The sequence below is a fragment of the Ambystoma mexicanum genome, chromosome 1q (genome assembly GCF_040938575.1).
Source record: "Ambystoma mexicanum isolate Mex_15411 chromosome 1q, UKY_AmexF1_1, whole genome shotgun sequence".
NCBI classification, from domain to species: domain Eukaryota; kingdom Metazoa; phylum Chordata; class Amphibia; order Caudata; family Ambystomatidae; genus Ambystoma; species Ambystoma mexicanum.
Window position 1 is genome coordinate 1,153,651,799 of NC_090922.1, and position 20,846 is coordinate 1,153,672,644.

General features: G+C 46.3%; 1 protein-coding gene across 1 annotated transcript in view; it reads left to right on the plus strand.

Annotated features, from left to right (window-relative positions):
* Nucleotides 1-3,370: 3,370 nt before the first annotated feature.
* Nucleotides 3,371-20,846, plus strand: part of SLC44A5 (solute carrier family 44 member 5) — a 1,500,346-nt gene continuing 1,482,870 nt past the window's right edge. Inside the window, exon 1 of the mRNA XM_069641896.1 lies at nucleotides 3,371-4,127. Coding sequence (XP_069497997.1) covers nucleotides 4,094-4,127 — 34 coding nt within the window. The 5' untranslated portion in view covers nucleotides 3,371-4,093. The remainder of the gene's footprint in view (nucleotides 4,128-20,846) is intronic.

Here is a 20,846-nt window from a genome sequence, read left to right on the forward strand (position 1 = left end):
TATGGGATAAAGGGATATCCATCCCATGGCTTGTTACTTTTTCTACACTTTTGATCACAATAGATGTTTGTACAGAGTTCCACTCCCCTACCCCTCTAGATCTTGTCCCGTCTGAACCTTTAACACTTACAATGACAGTCAATGGTTTAAACGTCACACATATGTCAATACTGTCTTTCGTATGATCAAACAAAAAATAGATGCAAACATTTTTACCCATGAACCAAGGACAATTGAACCAAAACATATACTTGACACCCCTTTGTCTTCCCCTTAGAGAATTCCCATTCCTTCCCTATTCACTTCTCATTCACACCACACTTGCCCCTTGTGGGCCTCCTCCATTCATATAAGAAAACACTGAAAAAAAGCTAAAATAATCAGTTAAAATAACAACCACTACTTGTTCCCGAGCCCTCTAATTATACGGGCCTCCTACTTTATCTCTATATTTATTCTCCGCACTGATTGGGACAGTGCACTGTGGCTGCCACCTTCTGTCCCCTTGCAGGTGTATGTTCTTGCTCTTCCTCTTTTATATTCACCTCATAACTTAATCCAAAAAGAATAATAGATGGCCATAACAATTCTCCACTTCAAATTGTCAACCCGTTCATTCACTTTCAATCACTGTGTGTTCCCTTCAATCACACTGTTCTATACCTAAAAATCCCATTGTTTGTTTTTCCTTGAAATCTATACTCTAGTGTCTGTGTTCTTCTGAAAGCCTCAGTTCGCGGTTAATCCACAACACGTCTGGGCACTCCCTGGGGCCGCACCCGGCTCCAACGAGCAGAGGGGTATTTGCAAAGCCAGAAACCACAAGAATCGCTTCTGCTGCGTACGTGTTTTATGGGACTGGTCAGCTGTAGGTGGGCATGGCCTTTCCGGAGAGGCCCTGGATCTCGCCGCAAGTACGGGGACTTAGGAATCATGTACAGGGGGCACCAAATGAATGTTTAGAGCTCTGACATTCAATCCAAATAATAAAGACACTGCACTAGGGAATAGAATAAAGCAAGGAGATAGCTTTGCACGGATAAAAACGTTTTATATAATATAAATGACAGCAAAGAACTCTGCTGCCTGAGAGTGCTCTTCCAAAAATAATATGAGCACCACACTAAAAAGGCCAAACGCATCATCAGTGATGACATTACATACAGTAGAAAATCATGTCGCTGGTTGGTGTGGACATACAGCACAGTCTGCTCCATAGGGGATGCCAGGCGCTAATTGGCTGCGGCTTCCCAGTCGATCTTGGTGCACATGGCTCAGCTGGACTCATCCTCAAGGCGAAGGTCAGGCTACACATTAGAATCATTCTATCTAATCTAAGCTAAACAACAGGAACCAATTACTCATTAGTCTTAGAAAAGGACATAATATATAGGAATATTAACCCCCACATTTAGGGCTTCATTAATACTGCAGTTCCCGCACCCAAGTTTCTTCCGCGGTGGTTTGATCTATCGTCTACCTTCCCTGGTGCCTCATGATATGAAAATACGTGTGTTGCTATTGGAGAGATATACAGAAGTGTAGGCTTTAGATCAGTGGTTGGTAATCTGGAATGGTCAAGATCCGAGGGCCGGGGACTTATTGGTATGTGAAGATATAGGGAGTCAGGGCAAAGAAGTGGGGTGGGCTCCGGCCTGGTGGGGATCAGGAGTGCGCTGGCAGATGAGTGGAGATGGATGGAGGCAGTGCTGGGGCCTGGTACTGTCTCACGCTCCTCAAAGAGCACATTCTCGGAAACGATAGTAGGTATTTGCAACATTTGAGAGGACAGGGGAAGCATGGACCTCCGTGGGAACAAGGCTTGTGCAGAGCTGGCCTGGTGTGCTGAAGGCTTGCCACCTCTGTGCAAAACTGGAGATGCGAGTGCTGCAGCCCTCAGAGTGGCGGTTTTGGACCTAGTGAAAGATGGCTTGAGGGCCTAATACAAAATGGAGTCTTGGAGCTGAAGCATGGCTGGTGTTATTTACCGAATTCTGTGCACTTTAGGGCTCTATTGCACGTCCTGAAGATGGGGGCTGCTCCCCCCTTATCTTCGAGGGGGTTTATTCCCTTCAGCTGCGGCTAGGGGGGCGGGATAGGATAATTTTCTTCCCAACAGATGTCATTCCTTTTGAACCCGAATGACCAAGGTCCCTGCCCTCTACCTTCTTCACAAACGCCATCTGGCTTGTCTAACAAAAAGGGTAGAGAAGTGGCCAATCCAGACCTTCTCTGAGACAGTGTTAGGCAAGACAGCTAGTTGGTACGAACGAAGCGTTATGATTCAACAGAGCCCATAATTTACGCGTGTTTTGATTGCAACCAATCTTAACATATGCTCTGCGTCTTTTTGTGCTCTTAAGGCCTAGATGAAATCAGCCAGTTTTTATACTGCTGTCTTCTGATTTTTCGCAGTTTAACATGGTGTTCATCTGAGGATCTATTTAGTTTCCTCATGTCTGCCCGATATGGTTGTCCCACCTCCACCACCTCTCTGACATAGACATGAAGCATCTCAAACTCTCTCTCAAGTCCCACCCGCTTCCTCGCTCTAAAGTCATGAAAGAGAGTATGTATTTGCTATCTTTCTACGGTACTGTTCAGTAATAGGCTGAATTTCAGCGGGGGTGATCTGCAGCCTATTGCCCCCGTAGGAGATTTGAAGCTGAGGGCAGCGTCTATTTTTTTAACATTGGTACTTCGACCCTCCATGTCACCATTCCTTTTAGTGTCAACAAGACTAGTTTCCTCAACTCATGGCTAAGGTGAAACCAGCCAGTGTCCATCCATGCCCAAATGTCCACCAGGGGAACTATTAACAATAATAATTGCAAGCCGTGGAACTCAGTTCCTCGTAGTGTCTGCTCGTTCTGGGTGTGACGCATTTCAACATTGGTAAATTAAGGGAAATATGCAGGGCAAATTGGCAGCTATGAACAGTTATACCTCGACCGAGTGTGACATGTTATTTTTGTGTTGAAGGCTCATACAGTAAGCTGTTCTCCAAAATGTGCACACCGATTGTGAAAAGAAGGTTATGCGTTTCATCATACCTTTCAAAATATGCATGTCACCCAAACCGCAGCTTGTCGTTGAAATGCTGACGTACACGTCGGTTGGCCTTGTGTCCCATCCTTGCTGGGTCGCACGGCCTCCGACAGTCGGGCAGTGGTGCCCAGTTCCGTGGCTCGGATTTATAGGTGTCCTGCTGTAGCAGCTCTTGGGAGACAGTGTGTTGGGGGGATTCGTACACATCGGGAAGGCGAGTGGGGGGCGTGGAAGCTCTGACGCGGCCTGCCGGGATTCAGACAGGACAAGTGGGGTCAGGGCAGCCAGAGTTCCATTCAGTGTTAATTGTACTCGTCGTTCAGAGCAGGGTGGGACAAGCGGCGCAGAGCATCGGCGCCCCCTCCTCCTCTCTGCACAGAATCCACGGCTCAGCACTTCGCACAGCACAGCTACAAACACTCTTCAGAGAGGGAGAGAGACAGAGACCCAAGCTGGCCAACGCCAAGCTATCCTGAGGGCCAGACACACTGGCACACCAGAGCTCAGCCACCCATGGGCAAAGACACCCTGCACCCCCACCCCCAATAGTCAAGCCGTCGATATTCAGCTACTGTGAGATACCCCAACCTTTAACCTCACAGCTACCCACAGGCGGAGAACCTGCACAGCTAGCGATCAGCTGTTTTACACAGACAGGCATCCCTGCAAACCCACAGCCCTGGCATCCAAAGACATACCCAGAGATAAACCAACCGGGCCGAGAGAGAAAAACACAGTACAGCCCCGGCGCTGAGCTTCCCGGGCACAGGGGCTGCCTTCAATCCGAGCGCTCTGCCATCCACAGAAAGCTTGTAAACGCGTGGATTAGGACACTTAAGCCTGTAGCGGAACCTGAAGTGGGGGCCCACCCGGAGACAGCCGAGCACTCAGACCCGACGCCCTGCAAATCTGCGGCTCGACGGGGCTGACACCCTGCATCCACCGCACATGCCACCAGCACAGCCGCCACAAAGAGGAGCAGCGCCCACCGCCGGAGCTCGCGCCTGCCTGTTTTCCTAGGAGCGAACCGAGCGACAGAAGGAAGATGGCCAGGAGGAGTGCAGCCCCTTCTCCCTATGGTAAGCGCACCCCTTTCCTCTGCCATGCAGCATCCCGGCGCGTGGATTCAGGTGAGAGGGGCAGCGACCTGCTGGCAAGATCTGCCCGGATAGGGAGTGCATGTGGCACGTCTGCCTGGAGAGGCGGGCGCCCCCTCCTCCGCCTCCCTCTTCATGTTTACATTCTGCACTGGGGGACGACATACCTTTAGCACGCTGCAGCAGCTCAATGTCACAGCCAGGCACCGGCCTCATGCTAAGTGAACCTGGGTGCCCAGGTGTTGTACAGTGATGCGCGTTTGGAGGCATTTTGTGCTATAGCCCTGTGCGCGCAGGCCCTGGTGCTCTGTGATTTGTCGCATGAGAGAAATAGTGGGTGCTGCTGCCCTGCCACGCAGTGATGCTGCCGGGGTCAGCAGCAGATCCAGCCTGGGTGCTGCCAGCGGCCAGCCACCCTCTTCCACAACAATGCTAAACAGAATTACACGGCGCACACCACACACAAGCCACGCCAGGCACAGCTCCCGGCTGCAGACAGGGCACACAGGAGGAGACACTGTCGGTCACGCCGGGTGACGAGCCCGGCTCGGCTGGCCATGCCTCTACCCCTGGCTTCTGAGAAGGTCAAAGCTTCACGCTGCATTAAACATTCTACCATTGAATCGCCATTGTGTGTCGCATATATGTTCCCATTGCAAAGTTGAAAAGAATAACATTTGAGTCCCAAACAGTGTCCAAATTGCAATTGCGAATCGCGATGCACAGTATATAATACGCATTTGGATGGACACGTGTATGTATCAGAATAGTAATTATCATAACATTGTGTTGTATAGCGATTCGGCGCGGCTTTCTCGCGCTGCTGGGTGTTGTGGCAACAGGTGTTATTACCCAATGTAACAGTTCGTAATTCATCGCCCTGTGAATGATACAGGATGTGGGCGGACCTGACTGGGTGCGAACCAGGCAGGCAGTTAACTCACCGTGCTGTCTAGTCGCTACTGTTGCTTTCATTGGGGCGACCATTTGGGTGGATTCGGGTGACTGCAAGCGGCTGCTACATCTGCATAGGATCTCTAGGGTGGGTTAATGCAGCTGCTTCATGCCAGAGGTCCACAGACCACCCAACCAATCACCCTTTCAAGATGGAGACATTGAGTGCCCGCGTCCCGAGCAAGGGTAATCGCTATGAATGCCCGGGCGAGAAGGTTGCGACCTGTCGCCTCAAGGGCGCGATTCATTTTAGATAATAAATACTAAATGACACCAGCTGGAGAAAAAAAGTCACATGAAGCTGTAAGTGCTGACCCCAAATTGCAGCTCTGCATTGCCCTGCCTACCGCTTATTTTGGGGTGAGACTCTGGGTGGAACCTATGTTCAGCTCCCCATGAGAGTGTTTTTTGGGAGCTACGCCACGCGGCTTCCTCTCCCCAGGTTCACACCCTGGCGGTCATGGGAAAGACACAGACCCCATTCATTTTTATGTTAATACTATAGGCTGGCTGGCCCGAGTGACAGCTGAATGGCGCCTTTGTGGCCGCCCTGCTACCAGTGCGCAGACCCGCCTGTTGGGCTGTAGTTTTCCAAAGTAAATATCCAGGCGTGCTGAACTCTTTCTGCAGCGTGTTTGCTGGCCTGGTCAGAACTACCAAGGCCCTGAGGAGTCAGGCATCACCATTTCTTAAAATGGGGCATTGCACGCCGCGGAGCCGCGACCCACAACACACCATATGTGTGGAAACCAAAGTTACCCTCCTGGCTGTAGCCGGTCACCCATTGTCCTGAATTGAACCCACGTGTTCTTATTGTCCTCAAACACTTCTTTACTCACACTTGTCCGTTTGTGGTCAAAAACGAGGAGCACGCAGAGGGCGTCCTAGCTACGCTCCGCGTGCTTACAAGTCACCAGGTTCATGCTTCCATTTTTGTCATATTGTGTACTTAACTTTCTGTCAAAGTTGTTCGGTGTGGTTCCTTTGCAAAGAAAATATCGGCCGTCTGTCTAAAACCTAATACAGAAAATCATTGCATTAAGGTATGTGGGTGGCTCACAACACAACCTGATTATTTTCTTCACTGAAAAATAAAGGGGGGCATAGGTGTGGACTCTGCCAAACAGCCTCTGCTCGGAGTTGAGTTATACTTACGAGGAGCTATTTTGTTTAATGAGCACATATTTTGAAAAATGTTTTCTGAAATGTTTCTGTATTTTTGTGGATGACAAAATTGAATGCAACTACCATTTCAGTTACCTGCTTGCAGTGTGTTATTGGGTGCCGGCATGTTGCACTGCGGCCATTGCTGGGTGTATTTAATCCTTGCTTAATTGGCAGGTGTTAGTTGGTGCTCCTGTGCATGCAAGATACAGGCCGAGTTACCGTCGTGAGGTTTCTCTCGGTTTCTGAGCAGGTGCCAGGCGTGTTACACAGTTTTTCATGATAATTATGTGTTTTGCGACCCAGGGCCCCAATCCCTTCAAGGGGTGCGAGGAAGTGGTCCTACTTTGCTGTGGTAGTGTCCCTCAGCGGTGAGACTAGAGGCATTCCGGAGCACAGTTTCCTCTGCCCTGAAGAACCATCCTCCTTTTCTTGTCCATTTGCACTGGCCTAGTAGACTGAGAAGGTAACTTGAGGTTTCTGGTTGGGATCTAATGGTTGAGACCTGTAACTAAAGGCCTTATGTTTGAACCCTTTCCAGAATGTAAGAAAATCAGAAAGAGAAGCTATATTTCAGTCGTCCAACAATGAGCAAATTTCTATCCGAAAAGTAGACAAAGGGAGACAATTGTTATTTTGAATAGGGCAGATTACATTACTGGACATGAACGTCAGTTTAATGATGTGAGAGGATTTGATTCGCCTTGTTACACTGTTGTATTCAAAGACTAGTATAAGAGTGCGTTTGAGGAGGGGCATGTAACACAGCCAATCAAAACATCTGTGGAGGTAAAACAGGACTGTATACCTGCCCCGGTGATCTTTAACCTATGCCTGTCAGATATAGAAATGTGGAATTATCCAGGAGTGTTTCCAGTTCGTTGGGGACATGTTAGATTAAACTGGTTGGCACATGCCGACATCCTCTTGTTCGACCCTGCTCCTTGTGGATTACAAAAGAATGTGGATTACAAAAGAAATTGTCTCTCTTCTTTGACTATGCTGCGCGAAATAACCTATTGTTGAATGGATCAACAACTAAGGTCATGATATTCACTAACAAGGGGGTATCAGCCTTACTTCTGGACAGTTGGGGGACCAGAGGCTGGAGACAGTTGAATATTTAAAAGACTTGAGTTTTTATGTGTATCAAACTCCTACCATCACTGCTGTTTTTTAAAGCTTTGATTAGAACTAAGTCTGATGCCCTGTGCTTGCAGATTAAGAGGATTTATAGAACATATTTTACGTTCTCAATTATTCCTCTTAGCAAATTTTACTGCATGAAAATTGTACCTGCTTTGATCTAGAGGTTTTTCTGAGGCTATCGAGGATACAATATGGAAAAGTGTCTAGTGCCTTATGTGATTAACCACCATGAACCTGGCTTATCATCATTAGGAGGTATTGTTGTATAGAAAAAACTGGAAGTTTTTAGCAAAAGTCCTGCAGGAGGCTCCTCAGACACTCTTTCACAACATCAATAATAACCTTTTGTTGTGTCAGAATATTCCATCTTTGAAGGGTTTCACTGAATCAATGGGGAACATTCTAGCTGGTTTTGGTTCCAATATAACTGAATGACCATTATTCCCAGATAAAGTGAAGACAACATTTTACAAGCTGTTTGGTGTAGAACTGCTGATGCGCTTCAATCTTACTCTCATTATGCAGAATATGCAAAAACCCAGAGAAAAAGGGGGTTTCTATCAAAATATTTAGTTAGGTTCCCTTGTCATGAGAGAAGATATCCTTACCTAAAATATTAATTTAATCTCCTCCCTACAATGGCAATTCTGGGTGCAAGGATGGGTAGAAACCAGATTGTGTTGAGGATGCAACCCAAGGTGAAGAATTGAAACGGGAAGCCATTTGGTGATCTACTGCCCTATGTTTGATAACGTTCAATACCTGCTATTTAAGGAAGCCATGTATATGAATTCTGAAGGGGTTGATGATAGTTTATGGCATAGATTTCACGAGGGTAAAAGTGTCTCACTGATTTTACAACTATGTAAACTTTTAAAAGAGATATTTGCTGTCTTGCGGAATGTTCTGTACAGTGAGGCCAGAATTCATTTTATCTAATGTGTTTATTGGAAATATTTATTTTTTGAAAGGTTTTACTGTGTATATAAATCATTGCACAAAAAAAGTGATGTGATGTGCTATGAAAAGCTTGAACATGATCCAATGGAAAGTTTTACAACTTTTGATCTCTGAGAAAGTTGCAGAAGCATTAGGTAGAGGCTGGATTAGTAGGCAAGTAGTCAAGCAGTCTGGTTAAACAAAAATCCTACAGTGCCTACATTTTATATTCTGACGAGAATTCATAAGCCAATAACAAACACACCAGGTCTACTATTGACTCTATTTTAGAACCATTATCCAAGTTTATAGATGTATGTCTTAGACCGTTCGATCTATGAGATCGAATGTATTGGAGACAACCTAGGCTATTCAGTTAATGGAAGGTTTAGACTTCGATCCAGTGAATGAGCTATTGATCGGCTTCAATATTGTTTTATTGTATATTATGATTCCACAAGCAAACACTTATCTTATCTTAAAAACATTTGTAAAGCGCAACATAAGCCCGAAGTATGTTGGAGAACAACACACTGCATTAATCTATTCTATGGTGTGGGGAAAAAGGCCCTGAAAGAAAACTATTTGTTATTTGTGAATAGCTTCTATCGACAGATTCATGGCAGTGCTATAAGGGTGACAATACCTCTATTTGGAACAATTAGAGGAATCTAAACTCTATTCCGATGTGAATCCATTTAAAAACAGAATAAGAGTCTGGTGATGTTTTATTTTTTTAAAAACTTTTTAAAATTAATTTTGGTACACATCACCTCAACAACACGACACTCTACCCATTTTTTGGAACAGGATGTCGAATTCAGAATTACAACAAGACATATGAGATTTACAAAGCTGGCGCATTTCAGGGCCCTGTCGGGCTATTACTAGCCGATCCCAATTCACATAAATATACTCTGAACGGAGCCCAAATGTCTTTTGGTTTACTTGTCGTCGGGAGTGACATTGAATACTGTTCCTCACACTCATTGACATATGCCAGTTCTTTGAGGAAGTGATTTATGCGTGGCGCGTGTGTGCTCTTTCACTTCTGCAGTATACACTTTTTGGCCACTACACACGCTATGTTAAATAGTCTTCTGGTCACTTCAGATGTCTTCCCTATGTCTCCGAACAGGTATTTCTAGGGCGTAAGATCTGTTGGCACTTGTGCGATTTCTTCCAGAATTTTCGCCACTTCTCCCCAGAACCCATATATAAGTGGGCAGTTCCAGTACATATGAAATGAAACAGCATGTCCACATTCACATTTCTGGCAGCTGTCAGGGCTGTTCTGTGTGAATTTTGCAATTTTCTCGGGTGTGTAATGCAGTTTATTAAGTACCTTGAATTGGATCAGGCGGAGGCCTGCATTGATGGATACCCTCTTGGTCAATTCACAGTATCTCGCCCAGGCCTTATCTGTTATGGTTGTTCCCAGGTCAGTTTCCCAGGAGGCTTTGATCGTATTCACTGTCGGCATGTTTGCCTGTACAGCCGTGTAGAGCCCGGAAACACTGGTTCCCGACCGGGTGTGCAGGGCAACAAGGCATGGGTGTGGAGGGGGCTCATCTGGGAACAGGGGCCATCTAGCCTTGAAGGCCATTCACATCCTGTGATACTGTAGTATCTTCAACTGGTCCCTCCCCATCCCAACCTTAAAGTCTTCCAGTGTTATAAATTTACCATTGCGAAAAATGTCTCTAATTTTGAATTCTCCCTCTGGGTCCCATGTCTTCTGAACATCAGGATCATAAGATGGTGCGATGCCGGGAAAGTTCCAGAAGGGGGCTTCTGAGTAATATGGGGTTTCCAGTTTGAGCCTACGATAGATCTTAGACCATGCATGTACTGTTGTGCTGACTGGATCAAATGTGCAGTCATCTTTATTTTTAACCTCAAAGATGATAGATCTTAAGTCAGTTGGACGTGCTGCGTGTTTCTCAATGCAGATGTGTGGCGAGGTGTTCAGGTCATCATACCAGTATCTGATAAACTGGGCCTGTGCCAATAGATAATATAATTCGAAGTCCGGGGCTGCCATGCCTCCTTTGTTATATGGCTCTACCATTTTTTCCCATTTCATTCTGACCGCCCCTCCCCCGCTCCACACAAACTCTTCAACCATGGATCGGAAGGCATCGAAAAACTGTCTGCCAGGCCATATCGGGATGTTAGGGAAAATATATAATAGCTTCGGTAAAATAACAATTTTAATATGGCCACCCGGCCCATAAGTGATATAGGGAGTTTTGCCCATAGACCGAGTTTGGTGGATATCGTATCGTTCGTGATTTTCTGAATATAGGGAGGCTTTATCCCCAGACACGATAATTCCCAGGTATCTTATTTTAGTGGGAGACCATTTCAGTCCTTGTGTGTTGTTTGGGCACCTTGTGGCAGGGGTTAGGGGAAAGATCTCGGATTTGGATCTGTTAGTTCTATAGCAAACTCATGTATGGTTTCCATTGCCGGCCCCAGATGAGTATCAGGTTCTCGAACATACAGCAGTGTGTCGTCCGCGTATAAGGATATTGACTGAGTTAGGCCGGCCATCCTTATACCCCTGTGTCCCTGGTGTTCCCTAATGGCTTCTGCGACTGGTTCCATTGTGAGGGCGAACAGTATGGGAGAGAATGGGCATCCCTGTCTCGTGCCCCTGCCCAACCCAAACCAGTCAGATAGTGTACGGTTAGTCGGCACTCTAGCTCTGGGGTTAGAGTACAGTAGCCTGACGCATCTTAGAAAGTATGGGCCGATTCCGAATTTCTGGAGCAATGTAAATAGATATATCCACGACACTGAATTGAACGCCTTTTCAGCGTCGAGGGATACGGCCACTGCCTGAGCTTCAGGTTTTATCTGGGCCATGACTTCAAATAATCTTCGGAGATTCCGTGCCGTTGACCTGGTGGGGATAAAGCCGCACTGACCCGGGTGTAGCAGCGTGGGCATATTGGGTAGGAGTCTCGTGGCCAGAATTTTAGCAAATATTTTAGCACCACAATTTATTAGGGACAAGGGCCGGTAGGAGGACATCTCGTTGGGTTGACGCCTAGGCTTCAGAAGCACTGTTATTATGGCCTCTCTCATGGATGTTGGTAGGGTTCCCAATTCTATGGCCTCTTCCCAGACCGACAATAGTACCGGGGCCAGTTCCTCATTGAGTTCCTTATATAACTCCGCTCCCAGTCCGTCTGAGCCTGGCGCCTTTCCGTTAGCTAATGATTTTATTGCTTCTATGATCTCATCAGTCATCAGGGGTTGGTCGAGTGCAAGTTTATACTCTATGGGCAGTTTCGGGAGCAAAATATTATCTAGGTCCTTTCTTATATCGCTGGCTGATTTCAAATCATGATTAGTATAGAGGTCTGAGTAAAAACGAGTGAGCTCTCTATTTATTCCCTCTTCGCTGGTGGTCACTGTGCTGTCTCCTGCTAATATGCTGGAGATCGGTGTATGATGCCTCTTGGCCTTCATCAGGTTTGCTAAGGTACGACCTGCTCTATTCCCTTCACCGTACCTGCGTGCTCTAAGGGGAGTAGCCATATATAGTAGTTCCCTAGTGGCTAGTTTATTAAACTCTAGCAGACTGTTATTAATGTCAGAGAGGGTTTTATCTTCATGTGTGATTGTATACCGTGCTCCTAGCTCTCCCAAACATTGCTCCACCTCGGCCAGTTCTACCCTGACCGACTTCAACAGACCCGTGGATTTAGATATTAGGATCCCTCTCACCCATACCTTAAAGGTTTCCCAAAGGGTTGCGTTCCTTTCAACTGATCCCCTATTAGTTTCAAGGAAATGTTCCACCTCTATGTGTAGTGCGTCAGCTACTGCTGGGTCCTTAAGGATGTCGGGTGGCATCCTCCATCTCCTAGCTGGTGGTTTTACATTCTCCAGTGTCATGTCCACTATGATGGGGGAGTGGTCTGACAAAGTGCGGGGGAGCATCTCACAGGCATTGATCTGGTGCATAAGGGATGTAAATACCAGCCAGTAATCTATCCTGGACTCAGTGTCGTGCACTGAGGAGTAGAATGAGTATTGTTTTTTTTGTGGGTGTAGCGTTCTCCAGGCATCTACCATCGCCAATTGTAGCAGGATTTGTTGTAGCATAACAGATGTTTTGCAGGGATTTTGGTGTTTGGTAGTGGAACGATTCAGCGTGATATCCAAGATGATATATTGAAGTCCCCCCACCCCCACAGTATCTGCTCACCCCCAGTGTAGCCTATTTCATGTACCACCTCTGTGTAGAAATCGGGGTCGTCCACATTTGGCCCATAAGTATTAACCAACACCATCTCTCTGCCCGCAATGCTGCCCCACACTATGACATAGCGCCCCTGAGCATCTATTTTGCTTTTACCAAAACGGAAGTCTGCAGAGGGGTGGATCAGGGTAAGGACACCTCTAGCCTGTGAGGAATATTCAGTGTAATATCTGTGCTGTCACCAGATCTTCAAAAACTCTGTGTTTACCTTCCGGAGTGCATGTGTTTCTTGCAGCGTAATCACCTGAGGGTGGTGTCTAGTGACACAGGCTCCCACCTTGCTTGTTCAGACCCCGAACATTCCATGTAAGGAGTTTTAGCTTCAGCCCTTGGGCCGTCACCCTAGTGTTAGCCAAGTTTGTACGCCTTTACAAAGTTCCTTGTCGCAATATTTTCTGGTAGTGTGTCATGTGCAGTGGTGCGACCACACATTTTAACTTGCAGGACCCTTGCAGGACCCTTCCAACTGGGTTCAAAAACCTTGCCTCCCCCTCCCAATTCCAAACAGCTCAACATAGCTAAACCTCATATGGCATTTAGACCCCCCACCCGCATCATCTCCCCCAACTTGACGATGCTGCCCGTCAACTTTCGAAACCTTCCCCATGGGCATTCCCTTAAACTGGTGGAGTTTTCCTGAGTCTCGCCTGCTGTGGCCATCTGGCTGACCCTGTCAGGGACTCATGGCTCGATTTACAATAAACCTGTGTCCAGGCCGTTCTTATTAGTGTTCCTTTGTCCATATGATGGCGGGTAGGCGGTACACCTCTGTCAGTCTGCCGAGTCTTGCCTCTCCTCTCCCGGTCTTGGTCTTCCGTTTTGGTCAATTGCCCTATCTCTGGGAGGCAGCGGGATAGAGGCCTCCATGTATGCCATGGCCTCTGCAGGATTTTCGAAGAAGTAGGCTCTTCCACCGTGTTGGATTTGCATCTTTGCCGGGAAGATGAGGGCATATGGCACGTTGCGCATCCGCACCTGTTTTTTCACCAATTCGTACGACTGCCTCTGTGATTGTATGCTGGCTGAGAAGTCCGGTAATTATGTATTCTGCTTTGCTCATAGTGTAAAGTACCCTTCTCCCTGGACAGTCGGAGTATAGCATCTCTGTCCCTGTAGTTAAGGAGACGTGCTATTATAGTGCGAGGTTGAGCCCCTGGCTTTGGAGGTGGTGCTAGAGTGCAGTGGGCTCTCTAAGCGAGGAAGTGCTCCGAAAAGGATTTCGCACCGAGGATATCTTTCAAAAAGTTTTCCACTTGTCTCTCCATGGCACCCTTGCCGAAGGTCTCCGCAACCCCAACGATCCGGATGTTATTCCTTCGTGATCTCGATTGTAGATCTTTGCACTTACTTTGGGTTTTGTGTAGTTCTGTCTTGAGTTGGGCTATATCGCGGCCATGTTGTGAAATCGTGTCTTCGTTCGTATTAATCCTGTTCTCCGCTTCTGTAATGCGTGTGCTCTCCTTTTCCACTCGAGCTTTCAGGGATCCGATTGTTGCCACTATGTCATCCAGTTTGACATTGACCACCATGAAACTGTTTTGTACCAGAGTTGCTAGGCGGTCTAGAGGATCTTCCTCCTGTCTTTCAGGTGCCTGCCGCGCTGCCCCGGCCACACCCTGGAGTTGGGAGCTGGCGAAGGAGTCTATTGGGCCGATCTTTTTCCCTCCTGTGCCCTTCTTCTCAGTGCGGCCCATGTGTTGTAGTTTTCAGGTTTGAGAGTGGACGGTGTTCTCCCACGTAGAAATGTCAACCGTTATATTGTTCAGCCAAAGGAGAGAGGAGGGCGAGGAAGCGCTCTATCGGTATTCCCCCCCCCGCACAGGGTGTTTTGTCCCCCGCTTGTTTGTTCCTTCAATGGCGCCAAAATCTATGTATGTAGCCTTATTAGGTTCCCTAATAGAGTGCACCTCTTAATGTTTCTTGAGTGGTGGGAGTATTGTCCGGGGGGGAGTCACTTGACTTGCCCACTCTATGCAGGATATCCTGGGGCCACCGGTAGCTGTCCCCCCTTAGAGTTTTTGTATTACTTCAGTTGTTGCTTCACCCGGATGTGGGGGAGTGCAGTCCCTGGTGCCTCCTCAAAAATGCCAGTTCTGGCTTATAGTGGTTTACTCAGGGGGCTCCCTCAGTGCCCCCAACCACGGACCATGTATTAGGTGTTGTTCCCACCTTGGTGCTTAAATGTTGGCAGGGGTTCCCTCACTGCTTCACTTACTTGGTGCGAGGAATGTAAGCACGTCTTCCTCACGTGCCTTCGTTCGGCCCGCGTTGCTGCAGGGCGCCGCAGGCAATGTGCCTGTGTGGGGAGGCGGGGGCAGGCCCAAGCAGCGTCCGTGGCACCACATGCCGCGCGCCTAGCGGGAGCGGAGCACAGCCCCTCTGGCGTCGCAGCCGGCACTCTGCTCCCTCCTCCCTCTGCTTCCGCGGCTCCGGTTGTGGGAGGCGATGGTCGGCGGTGTTAAATTGCAACAGGCTGGGGCGACCGCACAGAGTTCCTCTTCTCCATGTGTTGTAGTCGCGGCGTCGCCCCTCCCCTAACGCGGCCTGTTTTCTGCTTTCTGCGCCTCCGGCACATAGTCAGTGTCCCGTGGACCCGTGATCCGGCGGTGCCAATGCCTCCTGGCTGCCAAAAGGTTCGGGTAGGATATCTCGGCACTCACTTCACATATAAGCACAATTTTTCCAGGGTCTGTCTAGGCGGCCCTCCGTCACATGTGTCTTCCTTTATAAAGCGTCTGGAACGGCACTGGACAGATTAATTTTAAAACAGGATTTCGTTTGAGCCGAAGCTCTCCTTTCAGGCAGCCATACTCGATGTGCGCAACAGCACCCCCCCTGGTGATGTTTTATTGATGGTTACTTGATGATTTGGAAAGGTAGTTGGGAAGATGCACAGCTGTTTATTAAATGGCCAAACACTCAAAATAGATTTGTACAGTTCACTGCCAACATGTCAAATGTGGAGTGGAACTTTTTGGACATCACAATATATGCGTTGTTCACTTTCTGCTTCACTCACCTGCAAACCGGCTGATACTGTGACTGTGGGAGGTGACTGCTGAGCTAATTGCTCATTGTGCCACTGTCAGGTATTGAATCGGGAAGCCACGCTGAAGTTGCACTTTGTTTGTTTTCTACTTCACTCACCTACAGACCAACTGATATTGTGTCTGTGGTTGGTGACTGCTGGGCTGTTCGCTCATTTAGCCGCTCTCAGAATATTTAATCGTGAAAGCCATGCTGAAGTGGCACATTGTTTGCTTTCCGCTTCACTCACCTGCAAACCAACTGTGACTGTGGGTGGTGACTGCGGAGCTATTCACTTTTTGAGCCATTCTCAGGATATTTAATCATAATAGCCACACTGAAGCAGCGTGCAAGTGGTGTGACAGCATCGCATGTGAAAAGAGTGCAAAGTGTATCGCCGTCGCGCCATCATCTGGCATAATGGCCGATGACCAACTATCCTTCACCAACTCTTTCGTGCTGAACAAGACCAGCATGGACACTACTACTCCAATGATTATCTCGCCACCGCTGGTAAGCGCGACCGACAACAACTTGCCCTCAGTGAGAGAGAGGCTTCTATATCCATTTAGGCATCCCTGAACCTTCACCTCTAAAAACAATAAGATTTCCAATGTGAGCACCAATGAGACCAATCTGTCCTTGCCTCCAAAATTTACTAATTCTTTCCTCCTAAATCATGAACTGAACCTGCTGAGCGCTCTACGGTTGGCTCTACTCTCTCAACCTCCTTGGCATGTCTCGGAAGCAACTTAGTGGAAAACAATACAATCTCTTCCTACTGAACCTGAGTTTGACACCGCACATCTTCAACCTTAGTAACCTTTCACTTGGGTGCCTCAAAATACTTACCAATCACTGCTGCTGGAGTGGATGACCACGCACTTCAACCATTCACTATCTTAGAAGAGCACCAGCCACCCTCTAGACAAATGGTTACTCTGGAGAGTAATGAACTGGATGACCACCAGCTGACTGAGTGAATAAGGGTTTGATTGCTACCCTCATTTTTCGCTGCTCAACTCAACGCTTATTGACTCTAATAATCCAGGCTTGCCTACTTTCCAAAGCTTATTACATAATGCTGAGGAAGGGACTTCTAATATCACCGCTCCCCAAATTCTGGCACTTTAATGTGCCTTGTTCAGCATTGTGACCTTATGTTTAGAATAATTATGGACCGCACCCTTCTACTAAACACTATTGTCAGTCTTAAAAGACCATTATCAAACATGGCCTGTAACAATGCTGAGGACATACCAAGCATAGAAAAGACCGCCGTCCCTGTCACGGGTAAAGCTGGAGACACCATGCCTAACTCCTCCTTATCTGCGACACTCATGACCAACTTTTCATCTGTTATTGAGATACTACACAATCACGAATGCCCTAGCAAGAACATCCATGTTGATACTTTCTGTAAGGCATCAACAGGGGGAACAACATAAAACACATCTAAAAAGCAAAACAGCCAAGATTAAAAAAAATTAAAAAAGAAAATGTAAACTTTACGACAACAATTTAGCAAGAACCTTATAACCTTTAATTCATCGCCAGTGTCCCTGGTCACATCTGAATGTGGTATTTTTGATTTAGTCGAATCGAACTCTAGGGGCAACAAGAAAAAAATGGAGTACAGACAACATTTTGTAAAAAGTTTTATTTACTTGTTTATAATCTAAAAAATATGTTTACAAGTTTTTCATTTAAAGAGAAGAAAAGACAATTTTTGCATTTATACAGACTCCAAATAAGTTTGACCTCAGAGTTTTGCTGTTTCATGACTGTACAAGAATACATGTGTTGAGCCCGGTAGGGTTGAGAGAGGGCATCGGATCACAATCCTTTGGTCAAACATTTTGGATCTCTGTGGCCATTTTCATCGCCGCTTCCAGCATCTTTACTGTTGCTGTAGCCCATCTGGAGTTTTCACCTGCAATTAAGCGACGCCACCACGTCTCTTCATCTCTGAGCGTGGTATCGCCAAAAAGCGGCAGGAGAAAGGCTTCACGCAGATGTACTGTTTTTTGACAATTTGTCAGCAGGTGTCTTAATGTTTCCACTGTAGAGTCTTCGGCACATAGTCTGCAGATTTTGGAGGTTGATAATGATCGAATAGTCCGAATCTCTTGAGTTGGTAGCAAATTTAGCCTAATTCTCATAAAAGATTTTTGGTACTGTTTGTTTGTAAATTTTAGGCAATAAGCCAGCGATAGTTTCAGTTTATTCGTCGTCGGAGGCAAATGTGCCAATAGTTTGTTTGCTGTTGCACTTTCACATGTTTTGATCCAATCTTGGAGCCCAATTTTAGTTTTTACTCTTTCAGGATTGTGGACCAGATCCTCTTGGATACATGCTAATTCAGTCAGCTTGCTCTTCAGATTTTGTTCCCAGGTTTTCAGTGCTTTGCACTGGCCTTGCTGGAGTTCCAAGTGAATCGTCTTATAGATGGGAAGACTCTCTGGCATTATAATTTTTCTGAGCATATTCATTTGACTTTGCTCAACTGATGCAGCTAAAGATAGGAGGCCTAATTCACGCTTGATTGCTGATATAGAAGTTGATTTTGAAAGCCCCAGGACAGATTTTCAGAGGTAACCCTCAAGTTTCGACCAGATAGTTGCTTGAATATTTAGTGCTGCATCCATTCCATAAATCAAAGAGGGCACAACTTTCGATTTATAGAATTGAATTGCCGGTACAAAAGAGAATTTCCTGTATTTCTTATCGACCAATTTCGTTTGAGAGGTCAAGGTCTTTTTTTTGTTTCATAGTGCCAGTTGCATCGCCTTTACGGTCTTTGTAGAATCCACCATTATTCCCAAGTACTTGATGGAAGACACTACCTCAATCTTTGTGTTGTTGAGTGACCAATAACATTTTCCGTTGATTTTGGTACTGTTTTTTTCCATCAGCAGAATTTTTGTTTTTGTTGTATTGATCTCCAGATCGTTGACTCTTGTATAATTCGCCAAGTTGGATAATTGGTGCTGGAGGCCAATTTGCGTTTGATCCATACGGATCAGGTCGTCAGCATAAAGAATTCTCGGTATTGGTTTATTTCCGATTTTTGGAGGGAATGATCAGACTGATGATTCAGTATGTTGGTAGTCACCCAAAAAGGCAATGAAGAGCACCGGAGCGAGTGGGCAGCCTTGTTTCACTCTGCGTTCCGATTTAATTTGGTCTGACAATCGGCCCTGCTGGCTAAGGCGGACCCTGATCTTGGTGTCAGTGTGGAGTGCGATCACTGGCTCCAAGATTTCCATTGGGCACTTCCAGTTAATTAACTTGTTCCATAGTTTTGGTCGTCTGATTTTGTTGAACGCTTGTGACAAATCTATGAATGCAAGAAAAACTCTCGGCGCTCCCCTCTTGATGTTGTCTTTTATAATGTTCAGAATCAGAATGTTTATGCTGGAACTGGCATTCTTCAAGAAACCTGTTTGTAGGGGATCTGAACTAGGAGATGATCTTGCCCATTTTTGGAATTTTGCCAAAAGGAGGGTTGCAAAAAGTTTGCCCATGATGTCAAGTAGAGCAATTGGACGGTAATGAACCATATCGTCTCTCTTTCCTTTTTTAAAGATGGCGACTACCATCGCTTCTGTCCATATTTTAGGAATTTGTTTGGTAGCTTGACATTGCTCAAAAATGTGGCTTATAAGAGAGGACCATTCCAAGGGGTGCTGTTTCAGGTCTATATTGGTTAACCCATCAGGGCCAGGAGCTCAACATTTAAAAACCTGACATAAAGGCTATACGTTCATATCATCTGTCCATTCCACACGTTACTGCTATGTAACCCCTGCATCCCAGCAATACTCCAGTCCTTAATATTACCCCTAACATGGCCTAGAGTGAGGACCTAGCCTCCCTAGAAGGCATTGCGCAATGATTTGTGGACCTAGTCCCTTTGCATCCACCTTGGTTTCCTCTTGGGGGCAGCTTCCTAAAACTAATATGGCCCAACACAATTTGTTACTGAGTACCGGCTTAAATACCTCATACTGCCATTGCTGTGAACTCTCTGAGAGTACCAAACTGTACAGAAATGCTTCCCATAAGACTGGCTTGGCCCCTGCTATTAAGCAAACATCTACATGTTGCCTTTTAAGGGTTGTGAGCCTATTCTGCAAGAATCCAGATCTTTTCCTTAAACCAGAAAACATCCCCTCGCTGTTGCCACTGAGGACTATCACTACTTCTAACTTCCAAGTAGTGGAGCAGCTAGGGGACACGACACTTGCCATTCTCTGGTCCATTTTTACTCTAACACTATTCTTCCTTTTGTTTTAATTTAGGAACGCGATTTTTTGCATCTGGGGTACAATTGTAGCACCTATAAATGAGAGTAACCTGAATATAGGGGAAACTAAAGTTACCCTTTTTATTACTCCATTCAACCAAAACAGTCCCTCTACACTCACTCGGCAGGTGAAGGACGTTGGCATTTTCAGTAACAACCAAACCACTTCACTGGACCCCTTGCTTGTGACAGTAAGTGACAAAGGCCAAAGGTCAACAAAACTGGGATACACAACCATACATACAATGCCAACCCCAGCCACTGGGACTGGCTGCATAACACTCTCCAACCCAGATGTCTGAACTGACCCTAATACTGGCTTTCTTATTCTTTCATGGAATACACGAGGAGACGCCCATTATGATTTGGAAGGTGGCTTAAGTTCTCTTATGGATCTCGGTAACCTAATTTCTTTCCAGCAGACATGGTTAGTGAACGCTGTCACTGTTGATGGAAGATCTATCATACAAGTGCCTGCAACACAAGACCCCAGAGGTAGACATAAATGGGACTTTTACTTACTGTAAACGGCCCAATACATATAGACTTGCTGTAGCCTTCAACCAATCTCTTCTTAGTAGGCTTATTACACTGAGAACTCCCAATGGGTGGAAAGTCCTCTCTGCTCAAAGTTAACATGTACAATCCCCCTGTCTCTGACGACCACAAACAAGTCCACAAAACCATTGAAGCTATAACAGAGAAGAACTCTTCTAATTCAATATTCATTATAGTCTTTGGGGATCGTAATTCCAAAATACCTGGGGAGACATTGACTAATACCCACTCTTTAATGGATCAGGCTATTCCCTTTCCTATTTTAAAGCAAACCAAAGTAAATGGAAGAGGCCTTGACTGGGCTAAGTTACTCAATCAAAATTGC